Below are 22,584 nucleotides of genomic sequence, written 5' to 3'. Positions count from 1 at the left end.
CTCTCTCTCTCACTCTTTCCATCTCGCTCTCTCTCACTCTTTCCTCTCTCTCTCTCTCTCTCTTTCCCTCTCTCTCTCTCTCACTCTTTCCCTCTCTCTCTCTCTCTTTACCGTCTCTCTCCCTCTGTCCCTCTCTCTCTCTCACTCTTTCCCTCTCACTCTCTCACTCTTTCCCTCTCTCTCTCTCACTCTTTCCCTCTCTCTCTCTCACTCTTTCCCTCTCTCTCTCTCTCTTTCCGTCTCTCTCCCTCTGTCCCTCTCTCTCTCTCACTCTTTCCCTCTCACTCTCTCACTCTTTCCCTCTCTCTCTCTCCTCTTTCCCTCTCTCTCTCTCACTCTTTCCCTCTCTCTCTCTCACTCTTTCCCTCTCACTCTCTCACTCTTTCCCTCTCTCTCTCACTCTTTCCCTCTCTCTCTCACTCTTTCCCTCTCTCTCTCTCACTCTTTCCCTCTCACTCTCTCACTCTTTCCCTCTCTCTCTCACTCTTTCCCTCTCGCTCTCTCACTCTTTCCCTCTCGCTCTCTCACTCTTTCCCTCTCTCTCTCTCACTCTTTCCCTCTCTCTCTCTCACTCTTTCCCTCTCTCTCTCTCACTCTTTCCCTCTCTCTCTCTCACTCTTTCCCTCTCTCTCTCTCTCTCTCTCACTCTTTCCCTCTCTCTCTCACTCTTTCCCTCTCTCTCTCTCACTCTTTCCCTCTCGCTCTCTCACTCTTTCCCTCTCTCTCTCTCTCTCACTCTTTCCCTCTCTCTCTCTCACTCTTTCCTCTCTCTCTCTCTTACCGTCTCTCTCACTCTTTCCCTCTCTCTCTCACTCTTTCCCTCTCTCTCTCTCTCTCTCTCTTTCCCTCTCTCTCTCTCACTCTTTCCCTCTCTCTCTCTCACTCTTTCCCTCTCGCTCTCTCACTCTTTCCCTCTCTCTCACTCTTTCCCTCTCTCTCTCTCACTCTTTCCCTCTCTCTCTCTCACTCTTTCCCTCTCTCTCTCTCACTCTTTCCCTCTCTCTCTCTCACTCTTTCCTCTCTCTCTCTCTCTCTCTCACTCTTTCCCTCTCTCTCTCTCACTCTTTCCCTCTCTCTCTCTCACTCTTTCCCTCTCGCTCTCTCACTCTTTCCCTCTCTCTCTCTCACTCTTTCCCTCTCTCTCTCTCACTCTTTCCCTCTCTCTCTCTCTCTTACCGTCTCTCTCACTCTTTCCCTCTCTCTCTCTCACTCTTTCCCTCTCTCTCTCTCTCTCTCTCACTCTTTCCCTCTCTCTCTCTCACTCTTTCCCTCTCTCTCTCTCACTCTTTCCCTCTCGCTCTCTCACTCTTTCCCTCTCTCTCTCTCACTCTTTCCCTCTCTCTCTCTCACTCTTTCCCTCTCTCTCTCTCTCTTACCGTCTCTCTCACTCTTTCCCTCTCTCTCCCTCTGTCCCTCTCTCTCTCTCACTCTTTCCCTCTCTCTCTCTCACTCTTTCCCTCTCGCTCTCTCACTCTTTCCCTCTCACTCTCTCACTCTTTCCCTCTCTCTCTCTCACTCTTTCCCTTTTGCTCTCTCACTCTTTCCCTCTCACTCTCTCACTCTCTCTCACTCTCTTTCCCTTTCGCTCTCTCACTCTCACTCTCTTTCCCTCTCACTCACTCAGCAATCATCAACGATCAGCCCACCCTCTTTTCCTGACATCAGTTTAGTAGGCACTGTAAGTAAGTAGCTTGCTTACAATTTGTTTTGATGAGTGATTGTAGAAATAAATAGAGCTATGCTCCCCAAATAAAAAAACATTTTGAGAACATGCCTCCTAAAACGTCTGGCCCTGACACCCACTCTGCACCGGCAGGAGCACCGTGTTGGCCCTGACACCCACTCTGCACCAGCAGGAGCACCGTGTTGGCCCTGACACCCACTCTGCACCAGCAGGAGCACCGTGTTGGCCCTGACACCCACTCTGCACCAGCAGGAGCACCGTGTTGGCCCTGACACACACTCTGTACCAGCAGGAGCACCGTGTTGGCCCTGACACCCACTCTGAACCAGCAGGAGCACCGTGTTGGCCCTGACACCCACTCTGCACCAGCAGGAGCACCGTGTTGGCCCTGACACCCACTCTGAACCAGCAGGAGCACCGTGTCGGCCCTGATACCCACTCTGCACCAGCAGGTGCACCGTGTCGGCCCTGACACCCATTCTGCACCAGCAGGTGCACCGTGTCGGCCCTGACCCCCACTCTGCACCAGCAGGAGCACCGTGTCGGCCCTGACACCCAATCTGCACCAGCAGGTGCACCGTGTTGCTAATTTTCTCTTTATCCTCTCTATTCACCCTTCTTCACATTCAGAACAAGTTTTGAATGTGAAAAAAAAAATTCAGGTGAGATTAATTGAATTTCTGTAGTTTTTCTTAATCATATACCCTTTTCTTTCACATTCATCACACCGAGACCTGTACTTTTATGAATTGACAGAACTACGGGCTGGCTTGCAATGAGCCCTGCCGTGTATTGTGGGTAGTCGTGCAACGGAGCTGATACGGAAGAGGACGTAATCCTGGAGATATTGCTCCATCTGCCGTTCATATAGTCTAGCTACACTTTTATTTGAAGTAGTTTCATCACTAAACCAGAAGATGTTGCTCAAAACACAAACACATCTGATGCAGAAGAAAATATACACCCAATGGTTTCAGAGCCAGTAGAACCAAAATGGAGACCCAATGGTTTCAGAGCCAGTAGAACCAAAATGGAGACCCAATGGTTTCAGAGCCAGTAGAACCAAAATGGAGACCCAATGGTTTCAGAGCCAGTAGAACCAAAATGGAGACCCAATGGTTTCAGAGCCAGTAGAACCAAGATGGAGACCCAATGGTTTCAGAGCCAGTAGAACCAAAATGGAGACCCAATGGTTTCAGAGCCAGTAGAACCAAAATGGAGTTACAGTAAACCTAGTTTAGATGTCAGTATCCTACAGTTAACCTAGTTTAGATGTCAACATCCTAGTTAACCTAGTTTAGATGTCAATATCCTACAGTTAACCTAGTTTAGATGTCAACACATCCTACAGTTAACCTAGTTTAGAGGTCCACATCCTAGTTAACCTAGTTTAGATGTCAACATCCTAGTTAACCTAGTTTAGATGTCAACATCCTAGTTAACCTAGTTTAGATGTCAACATCCTAGTTAACCTAGTTTAGATGTCAACATCCTAGTTAACCTAGTTTAGATGTCAACATCCTAGTTAACCTAGTTTAGATGTCAACATCCTAGTTAACCTAGTTTAGATGTCAACATCCTACAGTTAACCTAGTTTAGATGTCAACATCCTACAGTTAACCTAGTTTAGATGTCAACATCCTAGTTAACCTAGTTTAGATGTCAACATCCTAGTTTAGATGTCAATCATCCTAGTTTAGATGTCAGTTAACCTAGTTTAGATGTCAACATCCTAGTTAACCTAGTTTAGATGTCAACATCCTAGTTAACCTAGTTTAGATGTCAACATCCTAGTTAACCTAGTTTAGATGTCAACATCCTACAGTTAACCTAGTTTAGATGTCAACATCCTACAGTTAACCTAGTTTAGATGTCAACATCCTACAGTTAACCTAGTTTAGATGTCAACATCCTACAGTTAACCTAGTTTATATGTCATCACCCTACAGTTAACCTAGTTTAGATGTCAACATCCTAGTTTTTTGTGTGGACTTCGTCGTAGTAATCGATCACGAAGCGGACTTCGTTCCCACAGCGGGTCCACGATCCAGTCATGACGGTCCAATGGCAACTCATATCTGAAGACAGATACAAATAAAATAAATCAAAAGATCTTATACTGTGAAATGAACTTTGTACGCTTCTCAAGGCACTGCTTCTATCATATCACGCTGGCCCTTTAATTCAGAATGTACTCTGCACATTTAACTTCTTCGCACAAACATTTCAAAGTAGAGGATTACAAAGTTATTGACAGCAATTTTCTCTCACCCCATCCAGTGATGCATTCGAGCCCTAGAAGAGAACTCCTTGGCTTTGCCCCCCAAAACGTTTCAGGGACGGACCGCGTGGACATTACCTAACAAGAAAAGTAAAATGTCAGCCAGAACGAGTCAAAAATATAGTTATTTCTTCCTCATTTCCTCATTCCTCATCAGTCTGTAACACAGTGAAAGCGCAGTTTCAGGGACGGACCGCGTGGGCATTCCCTAACAGGAAAAGTAAAATGTCAGCCAGAACAAGTCAAAAATATAGTTATTTCCTCCTCATTTCCTCATTCCTCATCAGTCTGTAACACGGTGAAAGCTGTTAGATCTGGAGGTCTGATGGGTTATTGAACATTTGGAAAGGCTTCTAAAAAGTATTCTCCATCAATTATGCCTAACTTAAACATAATTAACTATTTTTGATTTATTTAACTAGGCAAGTAAGTTAAAGAACAAATTCTTATTTACAATGACACCCTAGGAACAGCAGGTTAACTGCATTGTTCAGGGGCAGATTTTACTGATTTTTACCTTGCCTGCTCTGGGATTTGATCTATCAACCTTTTGGTTACCGGCCCAACCGACCTGTCACCCCTAACTATAACTAGCTATGACTATTTAATTTTGTACCTTTATTTTACTAGGCAAATGAGTTAAGAACAAATTCTTATTTTCAATGACGGCCTAGGAACAGTGGGTTAACTGCCTGTTCAGGGGCAGAACAACAGATTTGTACCTTGTCAGCTCGAGGATTTGAACTTGCAACCTTTCGGTTACTAGTCCAACGCTCTAACCACTAGGCTACCCTGCCACCTCTACACTCTAACCACTAGGCTACCCTGCCGCCTCTACACTCTAACCACTAGGCTACCCTGCCGCCTCTACACTCTAACCACTAGGCTACCCTGCCGCCTCTACACTCTAACCACTAGGCTACCCTGCGGCCTCTACGCTCTAACCACTAGGTTACCCTGCGGCCTCTACGCTCTAACCACTAGGCTACCCTGCCGCCCACTATGAATAACTAAATCCAGGAATGTCTATTTTCTCTACTCACCTGGCGTGGAGGGCCCCCCACTTCAGATTCTCCTGCCATGCCTGCTTGTTGTTGGTGTTGTGGATCTTGTCTTGTTGACCCAGGTCATCTTCCCTTCAGTGCCACCTGGTGGTGGGGAAGTAAATTGTTTTCTGCTGTTTTAAACCACAGTGCTGCACCATGTTGTCTCCTGCTTCTTGAAAGCACAGACATACAGGCCAACAGACTTCATGCCACAGTCTAGTGAATGTTTCCAGCAGCAACAACCAAAGCCACTCAGGTGACACATAGCAATTTTACATATCAATTTCATAGTCATGGCACGCTTTGTGTAAGAGATATTGAATATTGAAAGCTCAAAAAACCTAGAACAAAAACAATTATAACATTTCTACAAAAAGAAAAGTGTTGGATTCTTCCTCTATCCTCCTCTGATTGGTGATATTTCATTTTCCTAGTCATGGCACGCTCTGCGTAAGAGCTACATGAGAGATCACCATGATGTCACAGACTTAACAGAAAACATTGCAGTCAGAACACATCGCAAGCACTGTTCACAAAAGAGCTCTCCAGCCTTCAAAACAGCTTCTTAGTAGATTTAACCCTTTGTAAATAGCATGACTGTAGGACGATGTAAGCCTATCTAACATCATCAATGTACCCTTACCTTTCCTGAGCCTTAACCTTTCCTGAGCCTTAACCTTTCCTGAGCCTTAACCTTTCCTGAGCCTTAACCTTTCCTGAGCCTTAACCTTTCCTGAGTCTTAACCTTTCCTGAGCCTTAACCTTTCCTGAGCCTTAACCTTTCCTGAGTCTTAACCTTTCCTGAGCCTTAACCTTTCCTGAGTCTTAACCTTTCCTGAGCCTTAACCTTTCCTGAGCCTTAACCTTTTCTGAGCCTTAACCTTTCCTGAGCCTTAACCTTTCCTGAGCCTTAACCTTTCCTGAGTCTTAACCTTTCCTTAGCCTTAACCTTTCCTGAGTCTTAACCTTTCCTGAGTCTTAACCTTTCCTGAGCCTTAACCTTTCCTGAGCCTTAACCTTTCCTGAGTCTTAACCTTTCCTGAGCCTTAACCTTTCCTGAGTCTTAACCTTTCCTGAGTCTTAACCTTTCCTGAGCCTTAACCTTTCCTGAGCCTTAACCTTTCCTGAGCTTTAACATTTCCTGAGCCTTAACCTTTTCTGAGCCTTAACCTTTCCTGAGCATTCCAGAACGTCTGTTCCGAGGAGTAGACCCGGTTCTTATTGGTACCAGCCCCTGGGATCTTAGACTCCTCTCTGTTCATTGGCAGGGGGTGAGTTGGTCTGGAGCTGGGAGTCAGATGGGGGGAGTTGGTCTGGAGCTGGGAGTCGGATGGGGGTGATAATAACATTAGCCAATATGTTGAAACTTTTTTCTTTTAATCAGCTTATATTAAGTGGATTTTCCCCACATCAAGCCTTTCCCTTCACTATTCTTGTTGAACACTGTTCTTGTTGAACACTATTCTTGTTGAACACTATTCTTGTTGAACACTATTCTTGTTGAACACTATTCTTGTTGAACACTATTCTTGTTGAACACTATTCTTGTTGAACACTATTCTTGTTGAACACGGTTCTTGTTGAACACTGTTCTTGTTGAACACTATTCTTGTTGAGCACTATTCTTGTTGAACACTATTCTTGTTGAACACTATTCTTGTTGAACACTATTCTTGTTGAACACTATTCTTGTTGAACACTATTCTTGTTGAACACTATTCTTGAACACTATTCTTGTTGAACACTATTCTTGAACACTATACTTGTTGAACGCTATTCTTGTTGAACACTATTCTTGTAGATCATAAGCACTTTATCCTCTTACTGACCATGTTAGTGGAGTCGATGTCAGTCTGGCCCTGTGCAGCTGCTGTCTTCATAGGACACTCCACAAACTCATAGGCCCAGGCCTGGCGCACCTGAGGCAGCAGCGTGCATCTCTTGTGCAGGGGCATCAGCAGTAGAGTGGTACATGGGGCACTCGGATGGTGGGGTCAACTACTGAGGCCATGGATTTGAGAAGTCAACGTTACAACACAGATCTAGGTAGGTCACAGTCAGGAAAAAGTCCTGCTCCAACGAGATAAGCTTCACAGAATAGAATGTGTTGTCGTCAGAGCGGAACATTGTTTCCTCAACCTGTCAGCTACATACAACACAGATCAGCCAACATCAATCTCCACACAAAATGCAAATGGTAAAAAAATATATATATTTAAAAATATTTACATTTTATTGTCACATACACCAGGTAGGTGCAGTGAAATGTGTTGTTTTATAGGGTCAGCCACTGTAGTACAGCACCCCTGGGGTAAATTAAAGTTAACTTATTAAGTGCCTTGCTCAAAGGGAACATCGACAGACTCTACACCTCTTCGGCTCAGGTATTTGAAACAGCAACCTTCCGGTTGCTTGCCCAACGCTCTAACCGCTAGGCTACCTGCTACCCTTTCAATCTTTATCCACTATAACTAGTAACAATAGTACATGGTAAACAAAGCTCAGGAAAAACAACAACAATAATATATACATACAAATAAATAAATGGTTCTGGCTCAGTGGAGGCTGCTGAGGAGAGGACGACTCATAATAAGAGTTGGCACGGAGCCAATGGAATGGCATCAAACACATGGAAACCATGTATTTGATACCAATTAAATTCTGCTCCAGCCATTACAATGAGCTCATCCTCCCCAATTAAGGTGCCACCAACCTCCTGTGCTCCAGTGTTGTGCCAAAAAGCCCCCCCCCCCCGCCAGAATACCCTGTTAGAATGTCCTTCAAGCCAGTCAGAAACGAGTATTCAACAAGACTTAAAATATGTTTCATTAATTGACGTTATTTGGGCATTTTACCATTACGCTGTCAAACATGGATTTATTGAGAGTGGTCACAAGTGTTTTGATGATACGTCATATGAGGACGGGAACCATCCAGAACATATTCTCTTTTTATGAAGGGCTTCTGTTTCTATGATCCATAAACCCTCTGCAGTGGTCAGTAGTAAACACAGTGAACGGGTGTCAGGTCGCGCAACACATACGTAATCTGGATGTGATTGCAACGTTAATTATGGAAACAGTTCCATAGCAGACCTGTAGGTGTCAATGTAACTCTATAGTGTAAATCAAACCAACGTTTATTGGTCTCGTACACAGTGTTGCAGATTTTAGCGCAGGTGCAACGATAACGATTATATTTCTACCTTCAACAATGCAGCAATATCTAGCAATACAATAACAATATACACATTGTCCAAAATACATATCAGAATGATCAATATCAGAACGAGCAAGAAGAGTCCAGAATTTAAATACGTATATATGTATGTGAATGGTGTGTGTATAGTCAATATTGACAGTGCATGGATAGAAAAGGTGTGGACAGCAGTAGTTATAAAGGATGATCCTTGACTAGAATACAGTATATACATATGAAGAGGACAACAGTAGTTATATAGGATGAACTAGAATACAGTATATACATATGAAGTGGACAGCAGTAGTTATATAGGATGAACCATGACTAGAATACAGTATATACAGTATATATGAAGTGGTCAGCAGGATGAACCATGACTAGAATACAGTATATACATATGAAGTGGACAGCAGTAGTTATATAGGATGAACTAGAATACAGTATATACATATGAAGTGGACAGCAGTAGTTATATAGGATGAACCATGACTAGAATACAGTATATACATATGAAGTGGACAGCAGTAGTTATATAGGATGAACCATGACTAGAATACAGTATGTACATATGAAGTGGACAGCAGTAGTTATATAGGATGAACCATGACTAGAATACAGTATATACATATGAAGTGGACAGCAGTAGTTATATAGGATGAACCATGACTAGAATACAGTATATACATATGAAGTGGACAGCAGTAGTTATATAGGATGAGCCATGACTAGAATACAGTATATACATATGAAGTGGACAGCAGTAGTTATATAGGATGAACCATGACTAGAATACAGTATATACATATGAAGTGGACAGCAGTAGTTATATAGGATGAACCATGACTAGAATACAGTATATACATATGAAGTGGACAGCAGTAGTTATATAGGATGAACCATGACTAGAATACAGTATATACATATGAAGTGGACAGCAGTAGTTATATAGGATGAACCATGACTAGAATACAGTATATACATATGAAGTGGACAGCAGTAGTTATATAGGATGAACCATGACTAGAATACAGTATATACATATGAAGTGGACAGCAGTAGTTATATAGGATGAACCATGACTAGAATACAGTATATACATATGAAGTGGACAGCAGTAGTTATATAGGATGAACCATGACTAGAATACAGTATATACATATGAAGTGGACAGCAGTAGTTATATAGGATGAACCATGACTAGAATACAGTATATACATATGAAGTGGACAGCAGTAGTTATATAGGATGAACTAGAATACAGTATATACATATGAAGTGGACAGCAGTAGTTATATAGGATGAACCATTAAGGTGCCAGGTGTTTAATGGCTCTACAGTATGTACAGAGGGCAGCAGTCTCTGAGGTGCAGGGTAGAGTACTTGGTGATAGCCAGTTATTAATAGTGACTAAGGTTCAGGGCAGAGTACAAAGGCAGAGGCTCACTAGTGATGTCTGTTTAACAGTCTGATGGACTGGAGATAGAAGCTGTTAAATCAGTCTCTCGGTCAGAGTCTCTGTTTATTAGTCTCTCGGTCCTTGATCATCTTTGACATAGTTCTCCACAGAGCTACAGCCTTGTGCTAGGTAACTGCCGAAATAAAATAAACATTTGAGTACACGAGAGATACAAAGAATATTAAAAACAGGTGCTTCCACACAAATCAAATCAATCAAATCAAATTGTATTAATAATAAATGAATATTAATAATTAATACATGTTATTGGTCACATACACATGGTTAGCAGATGATATTGCGAGTGTAGCGAAATGTTTGTGCTTCTAGATCCGACGGTGCAGTAATATCTAACAATTCCACAACAACTACATTTTACACACAAATATAAGTAAAGGAATAGAATGAGAATATATACATGTAAATATATGGATGAGCAATGACAGAGAGGCATAGGCAAGATGCAACAGATGGAATCATAGGCAAGATGCAACAGATGGAATCATAGGCAAGATGCAACAGATGGAATCATAGGCAAGATGCAACAGATGGAATCATAGGCAAGATGCAACAGATGGAATCATAGGCAAGATGCAACAGATGGAATCATAGGCAAGATGCAACAGATGGAATCATAGGCAAGATGCAACAGATGGAATCATAGGCAAGATGCAACAGATGGAATCATAGGCAAGATGCAACAGATGGAATCATAGGCAAGATGCAACAGATGGAATCATAGGCAAGATGCAACAGATGGAATCATAGGCAAGATGCAACAGATGGAATCATAGGCAAGATGCAACAGATGGAATCATAGGCAAGATGCAACAGATGGAATCATAGGCAAGATGCAACAGATGGAATCATAGGCAAGATGCAACAGATGGAATCATAGGCAAGATGCAACAGATGGAATCATAGGCAAGATGCAACAGATGGAATCATAGGCAAGATGCAACAGATGGAATCATAGGCAAGATGCAACAGATGGAATCATAGGCAAGATGCAACAGATGGAATCATAGGCAAGATGCAACAGATGGAATCATAGGCAAGATGCAACAGATGGAATCATAGGCAAGATGCAACAGATGGAATCATAGGCAAGATGCAACAGATGGAATCATAGGCAAGATGCAACAGATGGAATCATAGGCAAGATGCAACAGATGGAATCATAGGCAAGATGCAACAGATGGAATCATAGGCAAGATGCAACAGATGGAATCATAGGCAAGATGCAACAGATGGAATCATAAGCAAGATGCAACAGATGGAATCATAGGCAAGATGCAACAGATGGAATCATAGGCAAGATGCAACAGATGGAATCATAGGCAAGATGCAACAGATGGAATCATAGGCAAGATGCAACAGATGGAATCATAGGCAAGATGCAACAGATGGAATCATAGGCAAGATGCAACAGATGGAATCATAGGCAAGATGCAACAGATGGAATCATAGGGAAGATGCAACAGATGGAATCATAGGCAAGATGCAGTAGATGGAATCATAGGCAAGATGCAGTAGATGGAATCATAGGCAAGATGCAACAGATGGAATCATAGGCAAGATGCAACAGATGGAATCATAGGCAAGATGCAACAGATGGAATCATAGGCAAGATGCAACAGATGGAATAAAATACAGTATATATATATATATATATATTAGATGAGTAATGCAAGATATGTAAACATTATTAAAGTGACTAGTGTTCCATTTATTAGTGGCCAATGATTTCAAGTCTGTATGTGGGTGTCACGCCCTGACCATAGTAAGCTGTTTCTTCTCTGTGTTGGTTGGGGCGTGATAGTGACTAGGATGGGTCATCTAGGTTTTTTTGTATGTCTATGTTGGCCTGATATGGTTCCCAATCAGAGACAGCTGTTTATCCATATCTTCCTCGTTATGTGTGAACATTGGACCCCATATCTTCCTCGTTATGGGTGAACATTGGGCCCCATATCTTCCTCGTTATGGGTGAACATTGGACCCCATATCTTCCTCGTTATGGGAGAAAATTGGACCCCATATCCTCCTCGTTATATTCTGAAAATTTTAATAAAAACAATGAATGTCAAATCATAAAAAGGGAACACATATCTTCACAGATTTGACATGTATTGTAAAAGATTTAAAAGACTGACTGTATGGCCAAAACCATAGACTGACCACACTGTCACAACCATAGACTGACCACACTGTCACAACCATAGACTGACCATACTGCCACAACCATAGACTGACTGTATGGCCACAACCATAGACTGACTGTATGGCCACAACCATAGACTGACTGTATGACCACAACCATAGACTGACAGTAATGACCACAAACATAGACTGACCACACTGTCACAACCATAGACTGACCCCACTGTCACAACCATAGACTGACCACACTGTCACAACCATAGACTGACCCCACTGTCACAACTATAGACTGACTGTATGGCCACAACCATAGACTGACCACACTGTCACAACCATAGACTGACCACACTGTCACAACCATAGACTGACCACACTGTCACAACCATAGACTGACCACACTGTCACAACCATAGACTGACTGTATGGCCACAACCATAGACTGACCACACTGTCACAACCATAGACTGACTGTATGGCCACAACCATAGACTGACCATACTGCCACAACCATAGACTGACCACACTGTCACAACCATAGACTGACCATACTGCCACAACCATAGACTGACCGTATGGCCACAACCATAGACTGACTGTATGGCCACAACCATAGACTGACTGTATGACCACAACCATAGACTGACTGTATGACCACAACCATAGACTGACCACACTGTCACAACCATAGACTGACCACACTGTCACAACCATAGACTGACCATACTGCCACAACCATAGACTGACCACACTGTCACAACCATAGGCCACAACCATAGACTGACTGTATGGCCACAACCATAGACTGACCACACTGTCACAACCATAGACTGACTGTATGGCCACAACCATAGACTAACCACACTGTCACAACCATAGACTGACCACACTGTCACAACCATAGACTGACCATACTGCCACAACCATAGACTGACCGTATGGCCACAACCATAGACTGACTGTATGGCCACAACCATAGACTGATTGTATGACCACAACCATAGACTGACCACACTGTCACAACCATAGACTGACTGTATGACCACAACCATAGACTGACTGTATGACCACAACCATAGACTGACCATACTGGCCACAACCATAGACTGACTGTATGGCCACAACCATAGACTGACTGTATGACCACAACCATAGACTGACTGTATGACCACAACCATAGACTGACCACATGACCACAACCATAGACTGACTGTATGGCCACATCCATAGACTGACCACACTGTCACAACCATAGACTGACCACACTGTCACAACCATAGACTGACCACACTGTCACAACCATAGACTGACCACACTGTCACAACCATAGACTGACCATACTGCCACAACCATAGACTGACCGTATGGCCACAACCATAGACTGACTGTATGGCCACAACCATAGACTGACTGTATGACCACAACCATAGACTGACTGTATGACCACAACCATAGACTGACTGACAACCATAGACTACTGGCCACAACCATAGACTGCCACACTGTCACAACCATAGACTGACTGTACTGGCCACAACCATAGACTGACCACACTGTCACAACCATAGACTGACCACACTGTCACAACCATGTGACACACAACCATAGACTGACCACACTGTCACAACCATGACCACTGCCACAACCATAGACTGACCATACTGTCACAACCATAGACTGACCACACTGTCACAACCATAGACTGACCACACTGTCACAACCATAGACTGACCACACTGTCACAACCATAGACTGACCATACTGTCACAACCATAGACTGACCATATGGCCACAACCATAGACTGACTGTATGACCACAACCATAGACTGACCATACTGCCACAACCATAGACTGACTGTATGGCCACAACCATAGACTGACTGTATGACCACAACCATAGACTGACTGTAATGGCCACAAACATAGACTGACCACACTGTCACAACCATAGACTGACCACACTGTCACAACCATAGACTGACCACACTGTCACAACCATAGACTGACCATAACAAATCATAGACTGACCACACTGTCACAACCATAGACTGACCACACTGTCACAACCATAGACTGACCACACTGTCACAACCATAGACTGACTGTATGACCACAACCATAGACTGACTGTATGACCACAACCATAGACTGACCACACTGTCACAACCATAGACTGACCACACCGTCACAACCATAGACTGACTGTATGACCACAACCATAGACTGACCATACTTTCACAACCATAGACTGACTGTATGGCCACAACCATAGACTGACTGTATGACCACAACCATAGACTGACTGTATGGCCACAACCATAGACTGACTGTATGACCACAACCATAGACTGACTGTATGACCACATTACTGAGTCCTGATGTTCTGATATTGACTATACCAACTCTACCATCGCTTCCTTCCCACATTCCTTCCTTCCCACAATCCTTCCTTCCCACAATCCTTCCTTCCCACAATCCTTCCTTCCCACATTCCTTCCTTCCCACAATCCTTCCTTCCCACAATCCTTCCTTCCATATACCATATTTCCACCCATCAGATCAGTGAACATTGAGGAGAGTTGATAATGAGATTATAAAATAACACGTCAGGGTTTCTACAGTTTAGTTCAACTGAAATGTACAGAGCTTCAATTAACGTTGCTCTATACTGGCAAACATTTAATTTAGAAACGGTTTATTACAATACCTTCTTATAATCCCCTCGACAAACATTTACATTTTATTTTCCTTTTCACAGTGAACATGGTTTGTTAATCACATTGAGGCAGGCTTATGAAATAGAAAACAAACACAACTTAAAAGTTGTAAGAAAAGATCGCTGTGCAATTTAAAATGTGTTAAATTTTAAATTGTAAAAAACTGCAGAACATGACAAGGGAGACTGCAGAACATGACAAGGGACAAATATGATGACTGGGGTATCCTCTTTAATTTCACAGACGATTAAAAATATGCTTCTTTGTTTTCACCATAGAAAATAAAAGTACAATAAAAAAAAGTACACATTAAATCAATAAATCAAAAGTTTTTTTGAAAAGTAAACTTTTCATTTTGGATGAGGACAATGCTAATATTTCTTAAGTGTCCTCACACAAAAACATTTGTCAAATCTACTTTGTTTTTTAAAAAGTAATTCAGTCAGTAAAATGCTAATGTAGTATGACACAACTTTCCATAAGTAATAATCTTAAGTAATTACAAGAAATACATCTTTAATGTGTGTCTGTGCACATTAAACTAAACTGCTCAGAGAAAAGGCAGGCATAATATACGTTACTTGTATCATGAAAACTTTTCCTCATAAATCTACTAAAAAGATACATCATGAATACCTCTTTTACCAAATAAATTATACCTCTTTTACCAAATAAATTATACCTCTTTTACCAAATAAATTATACCTCTTTTACCAAATAAATTATACCTCTTTTACCAAATAAATTATATATCTCCTTAAATATAATAAAAATACACAGAGTGTACAAAACATTAGGAACACCTGCTCGTTCCATGACATGCTGACCAGGTGAAAGCTATGATTCCTTATTCGTGTCACTTGTTAAATCCACTGTAGATGAAAAGGGAGGAAACCGGTTAAAGAAGGATTGTTAAGTCTTGAGAGATAGATTGTGTATCTGTGCCATTCAGAGGGTGAATGGGGCAAGACAAAATATTTCAGTGCCTTTGAACGGGGTACGGTAGTAGGTGCCAGGCACACCGGATGGAGTCACTGGCATCAACATGGGCATCCCTGTGGAACGCTTTAGACACATTGTTGACTCCATGCCTCCGACAAAATTGAGGCTGTTCTAAGGGCAAAAGAGGATGAAACAAAATATTAGGAAAGGTGTTCCTAATGTTTGGTACACTCAGTGTATGTAGATAAACATTGAAGACTTGCTCCAGTACATAACTGGTAATAAATGATATTTCATCCGGTTCAGAAGAAGTTCCTTACACCAAGATCATGGACCAAGGTGAGTGTTATAGTAGCCATTGGTCGAGCTCAGAGGGGACAAACTCATCCAATAACATTGTCTCAGTGGCACCTCATCCAAACAAACTCCAAGTTCCATATTGATCTGATACGCGGTACATACAATTAATTCCAGCATGCACCAGTTGACTGTACATATACATTGGTATTGACAGTATGTGTGGAAAAAGAGAAAAACAACTTGTTACCATGATTACGGTATTTAAACTCTAATACATTATTAAGAGTTTATTATTATATTTTAAATAAATAAATTATTAAGAGTTTATTATTAAATTATTATTAATGTTGAGGACAAAAAGGTCACACGTCTTATATCATCTGAACAAATAAAATCTGAGAGGAATATCAGAATCCAGCTGACAACTCCCACAATGCATTTCCCCATCGCTTCAACTCACACATTCTCAAAGTTTCCCTTTCCACATCTTTTTGGTCAGACAAGCAGCGTGACATATCCTATGGAATAATCCACAAAGTGTACCCATATCAGTCCCATTTTTGATTAAAACAAAAATATCAACATGAATATTTAGAACCAAAATCATCCTAAATTGAACCCGGCTGGACAAATGTAAGGTATCCATTTATGCTTTTCTACTTCAACTTTCCCCAGAGAGTAGGTGGCCCATAGAAGGCCTCACTCTGTTTGAACAATGTGTCTGTGTCTGTCGTTGAGCCAGGGGTCCGTCTGTCTGTATTCTTTGAGCCAGGGGTCTGCGTCTGTCGTTGAGCCAGGGGTCCGTCTGTCTGTATTCTTGAGCCAGGGGTCCGTCTGTCTGTATTCTTTGAGCCAGGGGTCCGTCGGTCTGTATTCTTTGAGCCAGGGGTCCGTCGGTCTGTATTCTTTGAGCCAGGGGTCCGTCGGTCTGTATTCTTTGAGCCAGGGGTCTGCGTCTGTCATTGAGCCAGGGATCCGTCTGTCTGTATTCTTTGAGCGAGGGGTCCGTCGGGCTGTATTCTATGAGCCAGGGGTCTGTCTGTATTCTTTGAGCCAGGGGTCTGTCTGTATTCTTTGAGCCAGGGGTCTGTCTGTATTCTTTGAGCCAGGGGTCTGTCTGTATTCTTTGAGCCAGGGGTCTGTCTGTATTCTTTGAGCCAGGGGTCTGTCTTCTTTGAGCCAGGGGTCTGTCTTCTTTGAGCCAGGGGTCTGTCTCTGTATCAGAGTGTCTCCCTGAGAGGTTTCTTTCAGTTGAACTCACTCGTCTTGGATATAGGTTTGATTGATCTAGATGTCCATCCAGCCTTCTGACAGACAGTCAGTTTGGGTGTAAACAGGAAGATGCTACACCCTGCCCTTCCTCAGCAGACAGACAGCAGATTTTGAATGACACAATTACAACAATAGGTTTTTGCTGCATGGGTTATTTGAGTTGGTTGGGTTTTTTGGGTTGGTTAGGTTGGTTGGGTTAGTTAGGTTGATTAGGTTGGTTAGGTTGGTTGGGTAAGTTAGGTTAGGTTGGGTAAGTTAGGTTGGTTGGGTAAGTTAGGTTGGTTGGGTAAGTTAGGTTGATTGGGTTAGTTAGGTTGGGTAAGTTAGGTTAGGTTGGGTAAGTTAGGTTAGGTTGGGTAAGTTAGGTTGATATGGTTGGTTGGGTTAGTTAGGTTGATATGGTTGGTTGGGTTAGTTAGGTTGATATGGTTGGTTGGGTTAGTTAGGTTGGCTGGGTAAGTTAGGTTGGCTGGGTAAGTTAGGTTACGTTGGGTAAGTTAGGTTAGGTTGGGTAAGTTAGGTTAGGTTGGGTAAGTTAGGTTGGCTGGGTAAGTTAGGTTGGCTGGGTATGTTAGGTTGGTTGGGTAAGTTAGGTTGGTTGGCTAAGTTAGGTTAGGTTGGGTAAGTTAGGTTGGTTGGGTAAGTTAGGTTAGGTTGGGTAAGTTAGGTTAGGTTGGGTAAGTTAGGTTGGCTGGGTAAGTTAGGTTGGTTGGGTAAGTTAGGTTGGTTGGGTAAGTTAGGTTGGCTGGGTAAGTTAGGTTGGTTGGGTAAGTTAGGTTGGTTGGGTAAGTTAGGTTAGGTTGGGTAAGTTAGGTTAGGTTGGGTAAGTTAGGTTGGTTGGGTAAGTTAGGTTGGTTGGGTAAGTTAGGTTAGGTTGGGTAAGTTAGGTTGGTTGGGTAAGTTAGGTTGGTTGGGTAAGTTAGGTTAGGTTGGGTAAGTTAGGTTAGGTTGGGTAAGTTAGGTTAGGTTGGGTAAGTTAGGTTGGTTGTGTCCCAAAAAACTGTTTTTCAAAAACGGTTATTTTATTTGTACTCACCATTTGAACAATAATGAATTCCTCTGTTAAAAATGTAAATCAATAACCTACGGGATTCAGACACGCAGAATATTAAAGAGAGCAAAATTAAGTAAGGGGCTTGACGTTACTTTGGGGAGCATCACACCTTGAGTCTATGGTCTGCAACAAGCAGTAAACGTTTGACTTGGTGAAGTGTTGGGGAAAAACAGATACGTCGTCCCAGACATGCCGTTTTGTGATAAAATGCACAGAAAAATAATTGTCCATGCACAGAAAGTGTTGCTAACAGTTTCACCAACCACTGCCCCAGTTATTGTCCCTTTGTCCACATCCAGCACAATGCTCCAATCTCAAAAGGAAAGCAAAAATGTGCTGCGTCAACTAGCATAAAATTCAGTCCGTGTGAGACTTGGCTTTTGGTGTGTGTTAGTTGACCCTGAAACAGTCAGGTACTAATCCAATTGTGCACTAAAAAAAGGGGGGACAGTGGTTCAATGGGTTTACCCAAGCCATTCCATCAACCATCCCCTTTTTGCTTCTTAGTCAGTCTTTCCATTCTCTCGTGTCTCCACGTTGTGCCGTCGGGCCGAACACATGACCTTGTAGCAGCCGCGGGCGATCTTGTGCATCCACATGACGTTCATGACATCCAGCGAGACGCTGGAGATGATCCAGGCGGCGCGGCCTTCCGGCGGGACGCGGTAGAACGCTTCGGTGCCGTACACGGACCACATGCGGCTGTAGTAGAGGGGCATGACGGCGATGCGAACCAGGAAGAAGACCAGGGCCATTGCCATTCCGTTAGCAATGTTGGGCTTGGAGGACTTGGGGTAACCTAACACTTCAAAGAACCAGCTGGAAGACAGTCAGAACAACAATGTAAAGAACGACAGTCAGAACAGCAATGTAAAGAACGAGTCAGTCAGAACAACAATGTAAAGAAAGACACAGTCAGAACAACAATGTAAAGAACGACACAGTCAGAACAACAATGTAAAGAAAGACACAGTCAGAACAACAATGTAAAGAACGAGTCAGTCAGAACAACAATGTAAAGAAAGACACAGTCAGAACAACAATGTAAAGAACGAGTCAGTCAGAACAACAATGTAAAGAAAGACACAGTCAGAACAACAATGTAAAGAACGAGTCAGTCAGAACAACAATGTAAAGAACGACACAGTCAGAACAACATTGTAAAGAAACAGTCAGAACAACAATGTAAAGAATGAGTCAGTCAGAACAACAATGTAAAGAAAGACACAGTCAGAACAACAATGTAAAGAACGACACAGTCAGAACAACAATGTAAAGAAAGACACAGTCAGAACAACAATGTAAAGAACGAGTCAGTCAGAACAACAATGTAAAGAACGACACAGTAAACAAATTGACACAGTCAGAACAACAATGTAAAGAAAGACACAGTCAGAACAACAATGTAAAGAACGACACAGTCAGAACAACAATGTAAAGAACGAGTCAGTCAGAACAACAATGTAAAGAACGACACAGTCAGAACAACATTGTAAAGAAACAGTCAGAACAACAATGTAAAGAATGAGTCAGTCAGAACAACAATGTAAAGAAAGACACAGTCAGAACAACAATGTAAAGAACGACACAGTCAGAACAACAATGTAAAGAAAGACACAGTCAGAACAACAATGTAAAGAACGAGTCAGTCAGAACAACAATGTAAAGAACGAGTCAGTCAGAACAACAATGTAAAGAACGAGTCAGTCAGAACAACAATGTAAAGAAAGACACAGTCAGAACAACAATGTAAAGAACGAGCAAACTGAGGTTTAACTTTGGGCCTAACAGGATTCAAACAACATATCTTTCACATGTGTGAACATGAAAAATGCCCAGTAAAATCAATATATGAAAATCGTAAACATGGGTGTATGGGACTTGGCTTTAAACAAATCAACCCTCAAGCATGCCTCATTTTGACACCAAAGGCATGTTTTTTTTTTTTTTACCATAGCCCAAAAATGGTTTATTCAATTATTCCAATTGTTCATGACTTTGTCAATCAACTTGTTCTTAATAAAATACTAAATCATTGTGTAGTATTTCTGTATCAATATGGACGTTTGGGGTCATTTTGACTCCCCTAAGATTGTGCTTTTCTACACCACGTACCGTATGACTATGTACAAAACCAAAATTACCTTATTTTTGTGCATATAAAAATCTGCCAATGGTATAAATACTTAATAGAACTGCAAAACAGAACTCAGATACGCTGTAAATCTACACAGCTGTAGTGGTGTGTATTTCCCCGAATCAGCCCCGATCGTGGACTACAGGAAAAGGCGGGCCGAACAGGCCCACATTAACATCAACGGGGTCGAGAGTTTCAAGTTCCTTGGTGTCCACATCCCCTGGCTGACAAGGTAAAACTCTGTCGTTCTGCCCCTGAACAAGGCAGTTAAAAATACATCTTTATTCTTATTTACATTTTTTACATTGACGGCCTACCGGGGAACAGTGGGTTACACCGTCAATGTAAGTAAGAATTTGCTCTAAACTGACTTGCCTAGTAAAATAAAGATGTTTTTTTTTATGTTATTTTTTATAGAAAGTTCAGGCCTCAGAGTGTGGGGTGGTACCTACCATACACATAATAAATATGTTTATATACAGTACATCTTATACATACCGCTGGTTCACACACGGCGTGGAGAACTCTGCAAGCAGACGGAAGTTAGCAAAATAAGGCAACATCCCTTGTCCCTGGAAGAAGAACAAGGTAAAAAGACAAACCGAAAGAAACAATGAAACAGGAAAGAAAAGGGAGTCAAAATGTTTTCATTTGGTCGAACATCACATCAGTATGGTTCAAGTGAGGCCTTCACACCGTTTGTGCCCAGAAAGATTCATCCATCGTCAATAACAAAAGAACACAAGGCATGTGATAATTTTTTGAAAAAAAAAAAAAAAAAAAAAAATGGGGGGTGAGTTAAGATCTCACTTTCACCATACTGAACTTTTCAGCGCATAAACGTACATTTCAGGATCACTCAATATTAAGGTACAAAAGATAAATGTATTTTCCAATGGCAATAACAAGCGGGAAAACGTGCTCTCAAACAGCCTTGGTATTACATACCGTACGTACGTGAGGGTTATAACTCTGCTACAGATATCTTGGTGAAGAGACATTTTGTTCTGTCAGTGCTGAACCAAAACTGAGATTAAGGAGACATTTTCAGATCTAAAATTAAATCATTGAAATCACTTTCTGAATATAGGTCGGCTCTTCTTCTATTTTTCAGATCAAACAGAAAAAGTCTCGTCCCTCAGGAGACTCAGCTAACTTCTGAAGGATTTATAGGTTCCATTTAATTTGTTGTTCTATTTCATCTCCAGTAGACCCTAATAAACCCAGTCATATGATTTAGGGTCTATTTGAGATGAGAACAGCTATGAGAACAGCTATGAGGCTTCAGTACCGAAAGACCACGGGAAGTTAAAAAGGGTGCCACTCATTGAAAAGTTTGAGTTTTGCCAGTGAAACAGCTAAATTATAAACCCCTTCACACAAACCGTGAATAGGATAGCACCACTGCTAACAACATAGTGTGCGCATACAGCCAGGATTGTATGAGTAGACATTCAGCCACTAGCCAAATGTGCCATGATTAGCCATGCTTAGCCATGATTAGCCATGATTAGCCATGATCAGCCTTGATTAGCCATGATTAGCCATGATCAGCCTTGATTAGCCATGATCAGCCTTGATTAGCCATGATCAGCCTTGATTAGCCGTGATTAGCCTTGATTAGCCATGATTAGCCATGATTAGCCATGATTAGCCTTGATTAGCCATGATTAGCCTTGATTAGCCATGATTAGCCATGATTAGCCATGATTAGCCATGCATACAGTGCATCCGAAAAGTATTCAGCCCCTTTGACTTTTCCCACATTTTGTTAAGTTGCATTGTTACGCTTTTTTTTCTCCCATCAATCTACACATAATACCCCATAATGACATAGCGAAAACAAGGTGTTAGAAATGTTTGCAAATGTATACAAAATAAAAAATAGAAATACCTTATTTACATAAGTATTCAGACCCTTTGCTTATGAGACTCGAAATTGAGCTCAGGTGCATCCTGTTTCCATTGATCATCCTTGAGATGTTTCTACAACTTGATTGGAGTCCACCTGTGGTAAATTCAATTGACTGGACATGATTCGGAAAGGCACACACCTGTATATATAAGGTTACTTTAACGGTTTTCTAGTGGTGATGAAGGAGAGTCGGACCAAACTGCAGCGTGTCGATTGCGATCCATATTTATTAAACAAAACGTAAACACGACTAAACACTAAACACTACAAAACAATAAACGTAATGAAAACCGAAAACAGCCTATCTAGTGCAAACTAACAGAGAGTACAAGTAAGACACTAAGGACAATCACCCACGACAAACTCAAAGAATATGGCTGCCTAAATATGGTTCCCAATCAGAGACAACGATAAGCAC

General features: G+C 42.0%; 1 protein-coding gene, 1 long non-coding RNA gene and 1 pseudogene across 2 annotated transcripts in view; all 3 read right to left on the bottom strand.

Moving 5' to 3' along the window:
* Positions 1-3,611: 3,611 nt before the first annotated feature.
* On the bottom strand, positions 3,612-6,966 carry LOC121841317 (annotated as a pseudogene).
* Positions 6,967-14,759: 7,793 nt separating this feature from the next.
* LOC121841348 lies at positions 14,760-15,395 on the bottom strand. Its single transcript, XR_006080321.1, has 2 exons — positions 15,229-15,395; positions 14,760-15,182 (listed from the first exon to the last, which is right to left on the bottom strand). It is a non-coding gene; the product is annotated as an uncharacterized LOC121841348 (long non-coding RNA).
* Positions 15,396-17,919: 2,524 nt separating this feature from the next.
* LOC112227618 (TLC domain-containing protein 4-B-like) overlaps positions 17,920-22,584 on the bottom strand; it is a 35,601-nt gene continuing 30,936 nt past the window's right edge. Inside the window, exons 6-7 of the mRNA XM_042308897.1 lie at positions 20,750-20,823; positions 17,920-18,933 (exon numbers count right to left, since the gene is read on the bottom strand). Coding sequence (XP_042164831.1) covers positions 18,618-18,933; positions 20,750-20,823 — 390 coding nt within the window. The 3' untranslated portion in view covers positions 17,920-18,617. The remainder of the gene's footprint in view (positions 18,934-20,749; positions 20,824-22,584) is intronic.

This window comes from Oncorhynchus tshawytscha, linkage group LG29 (assembly GCF_018296145.1).
Source record: "Oncorhynchus tshawytscha isolate Ot180627B linkage group LG29, Otsh_v2.0, whole genome shotgun sequence".
Lineage (NCBI taxonomy): Eukaryota > Metazoa > Chordata > Actinopteri > Salmoniformes > Salmonidae > Oncorhynchus > Oncorhynchus tshawytscha.
This window is presented reverse-complemented; position numbering and strand designations above follow the sequence as displayed.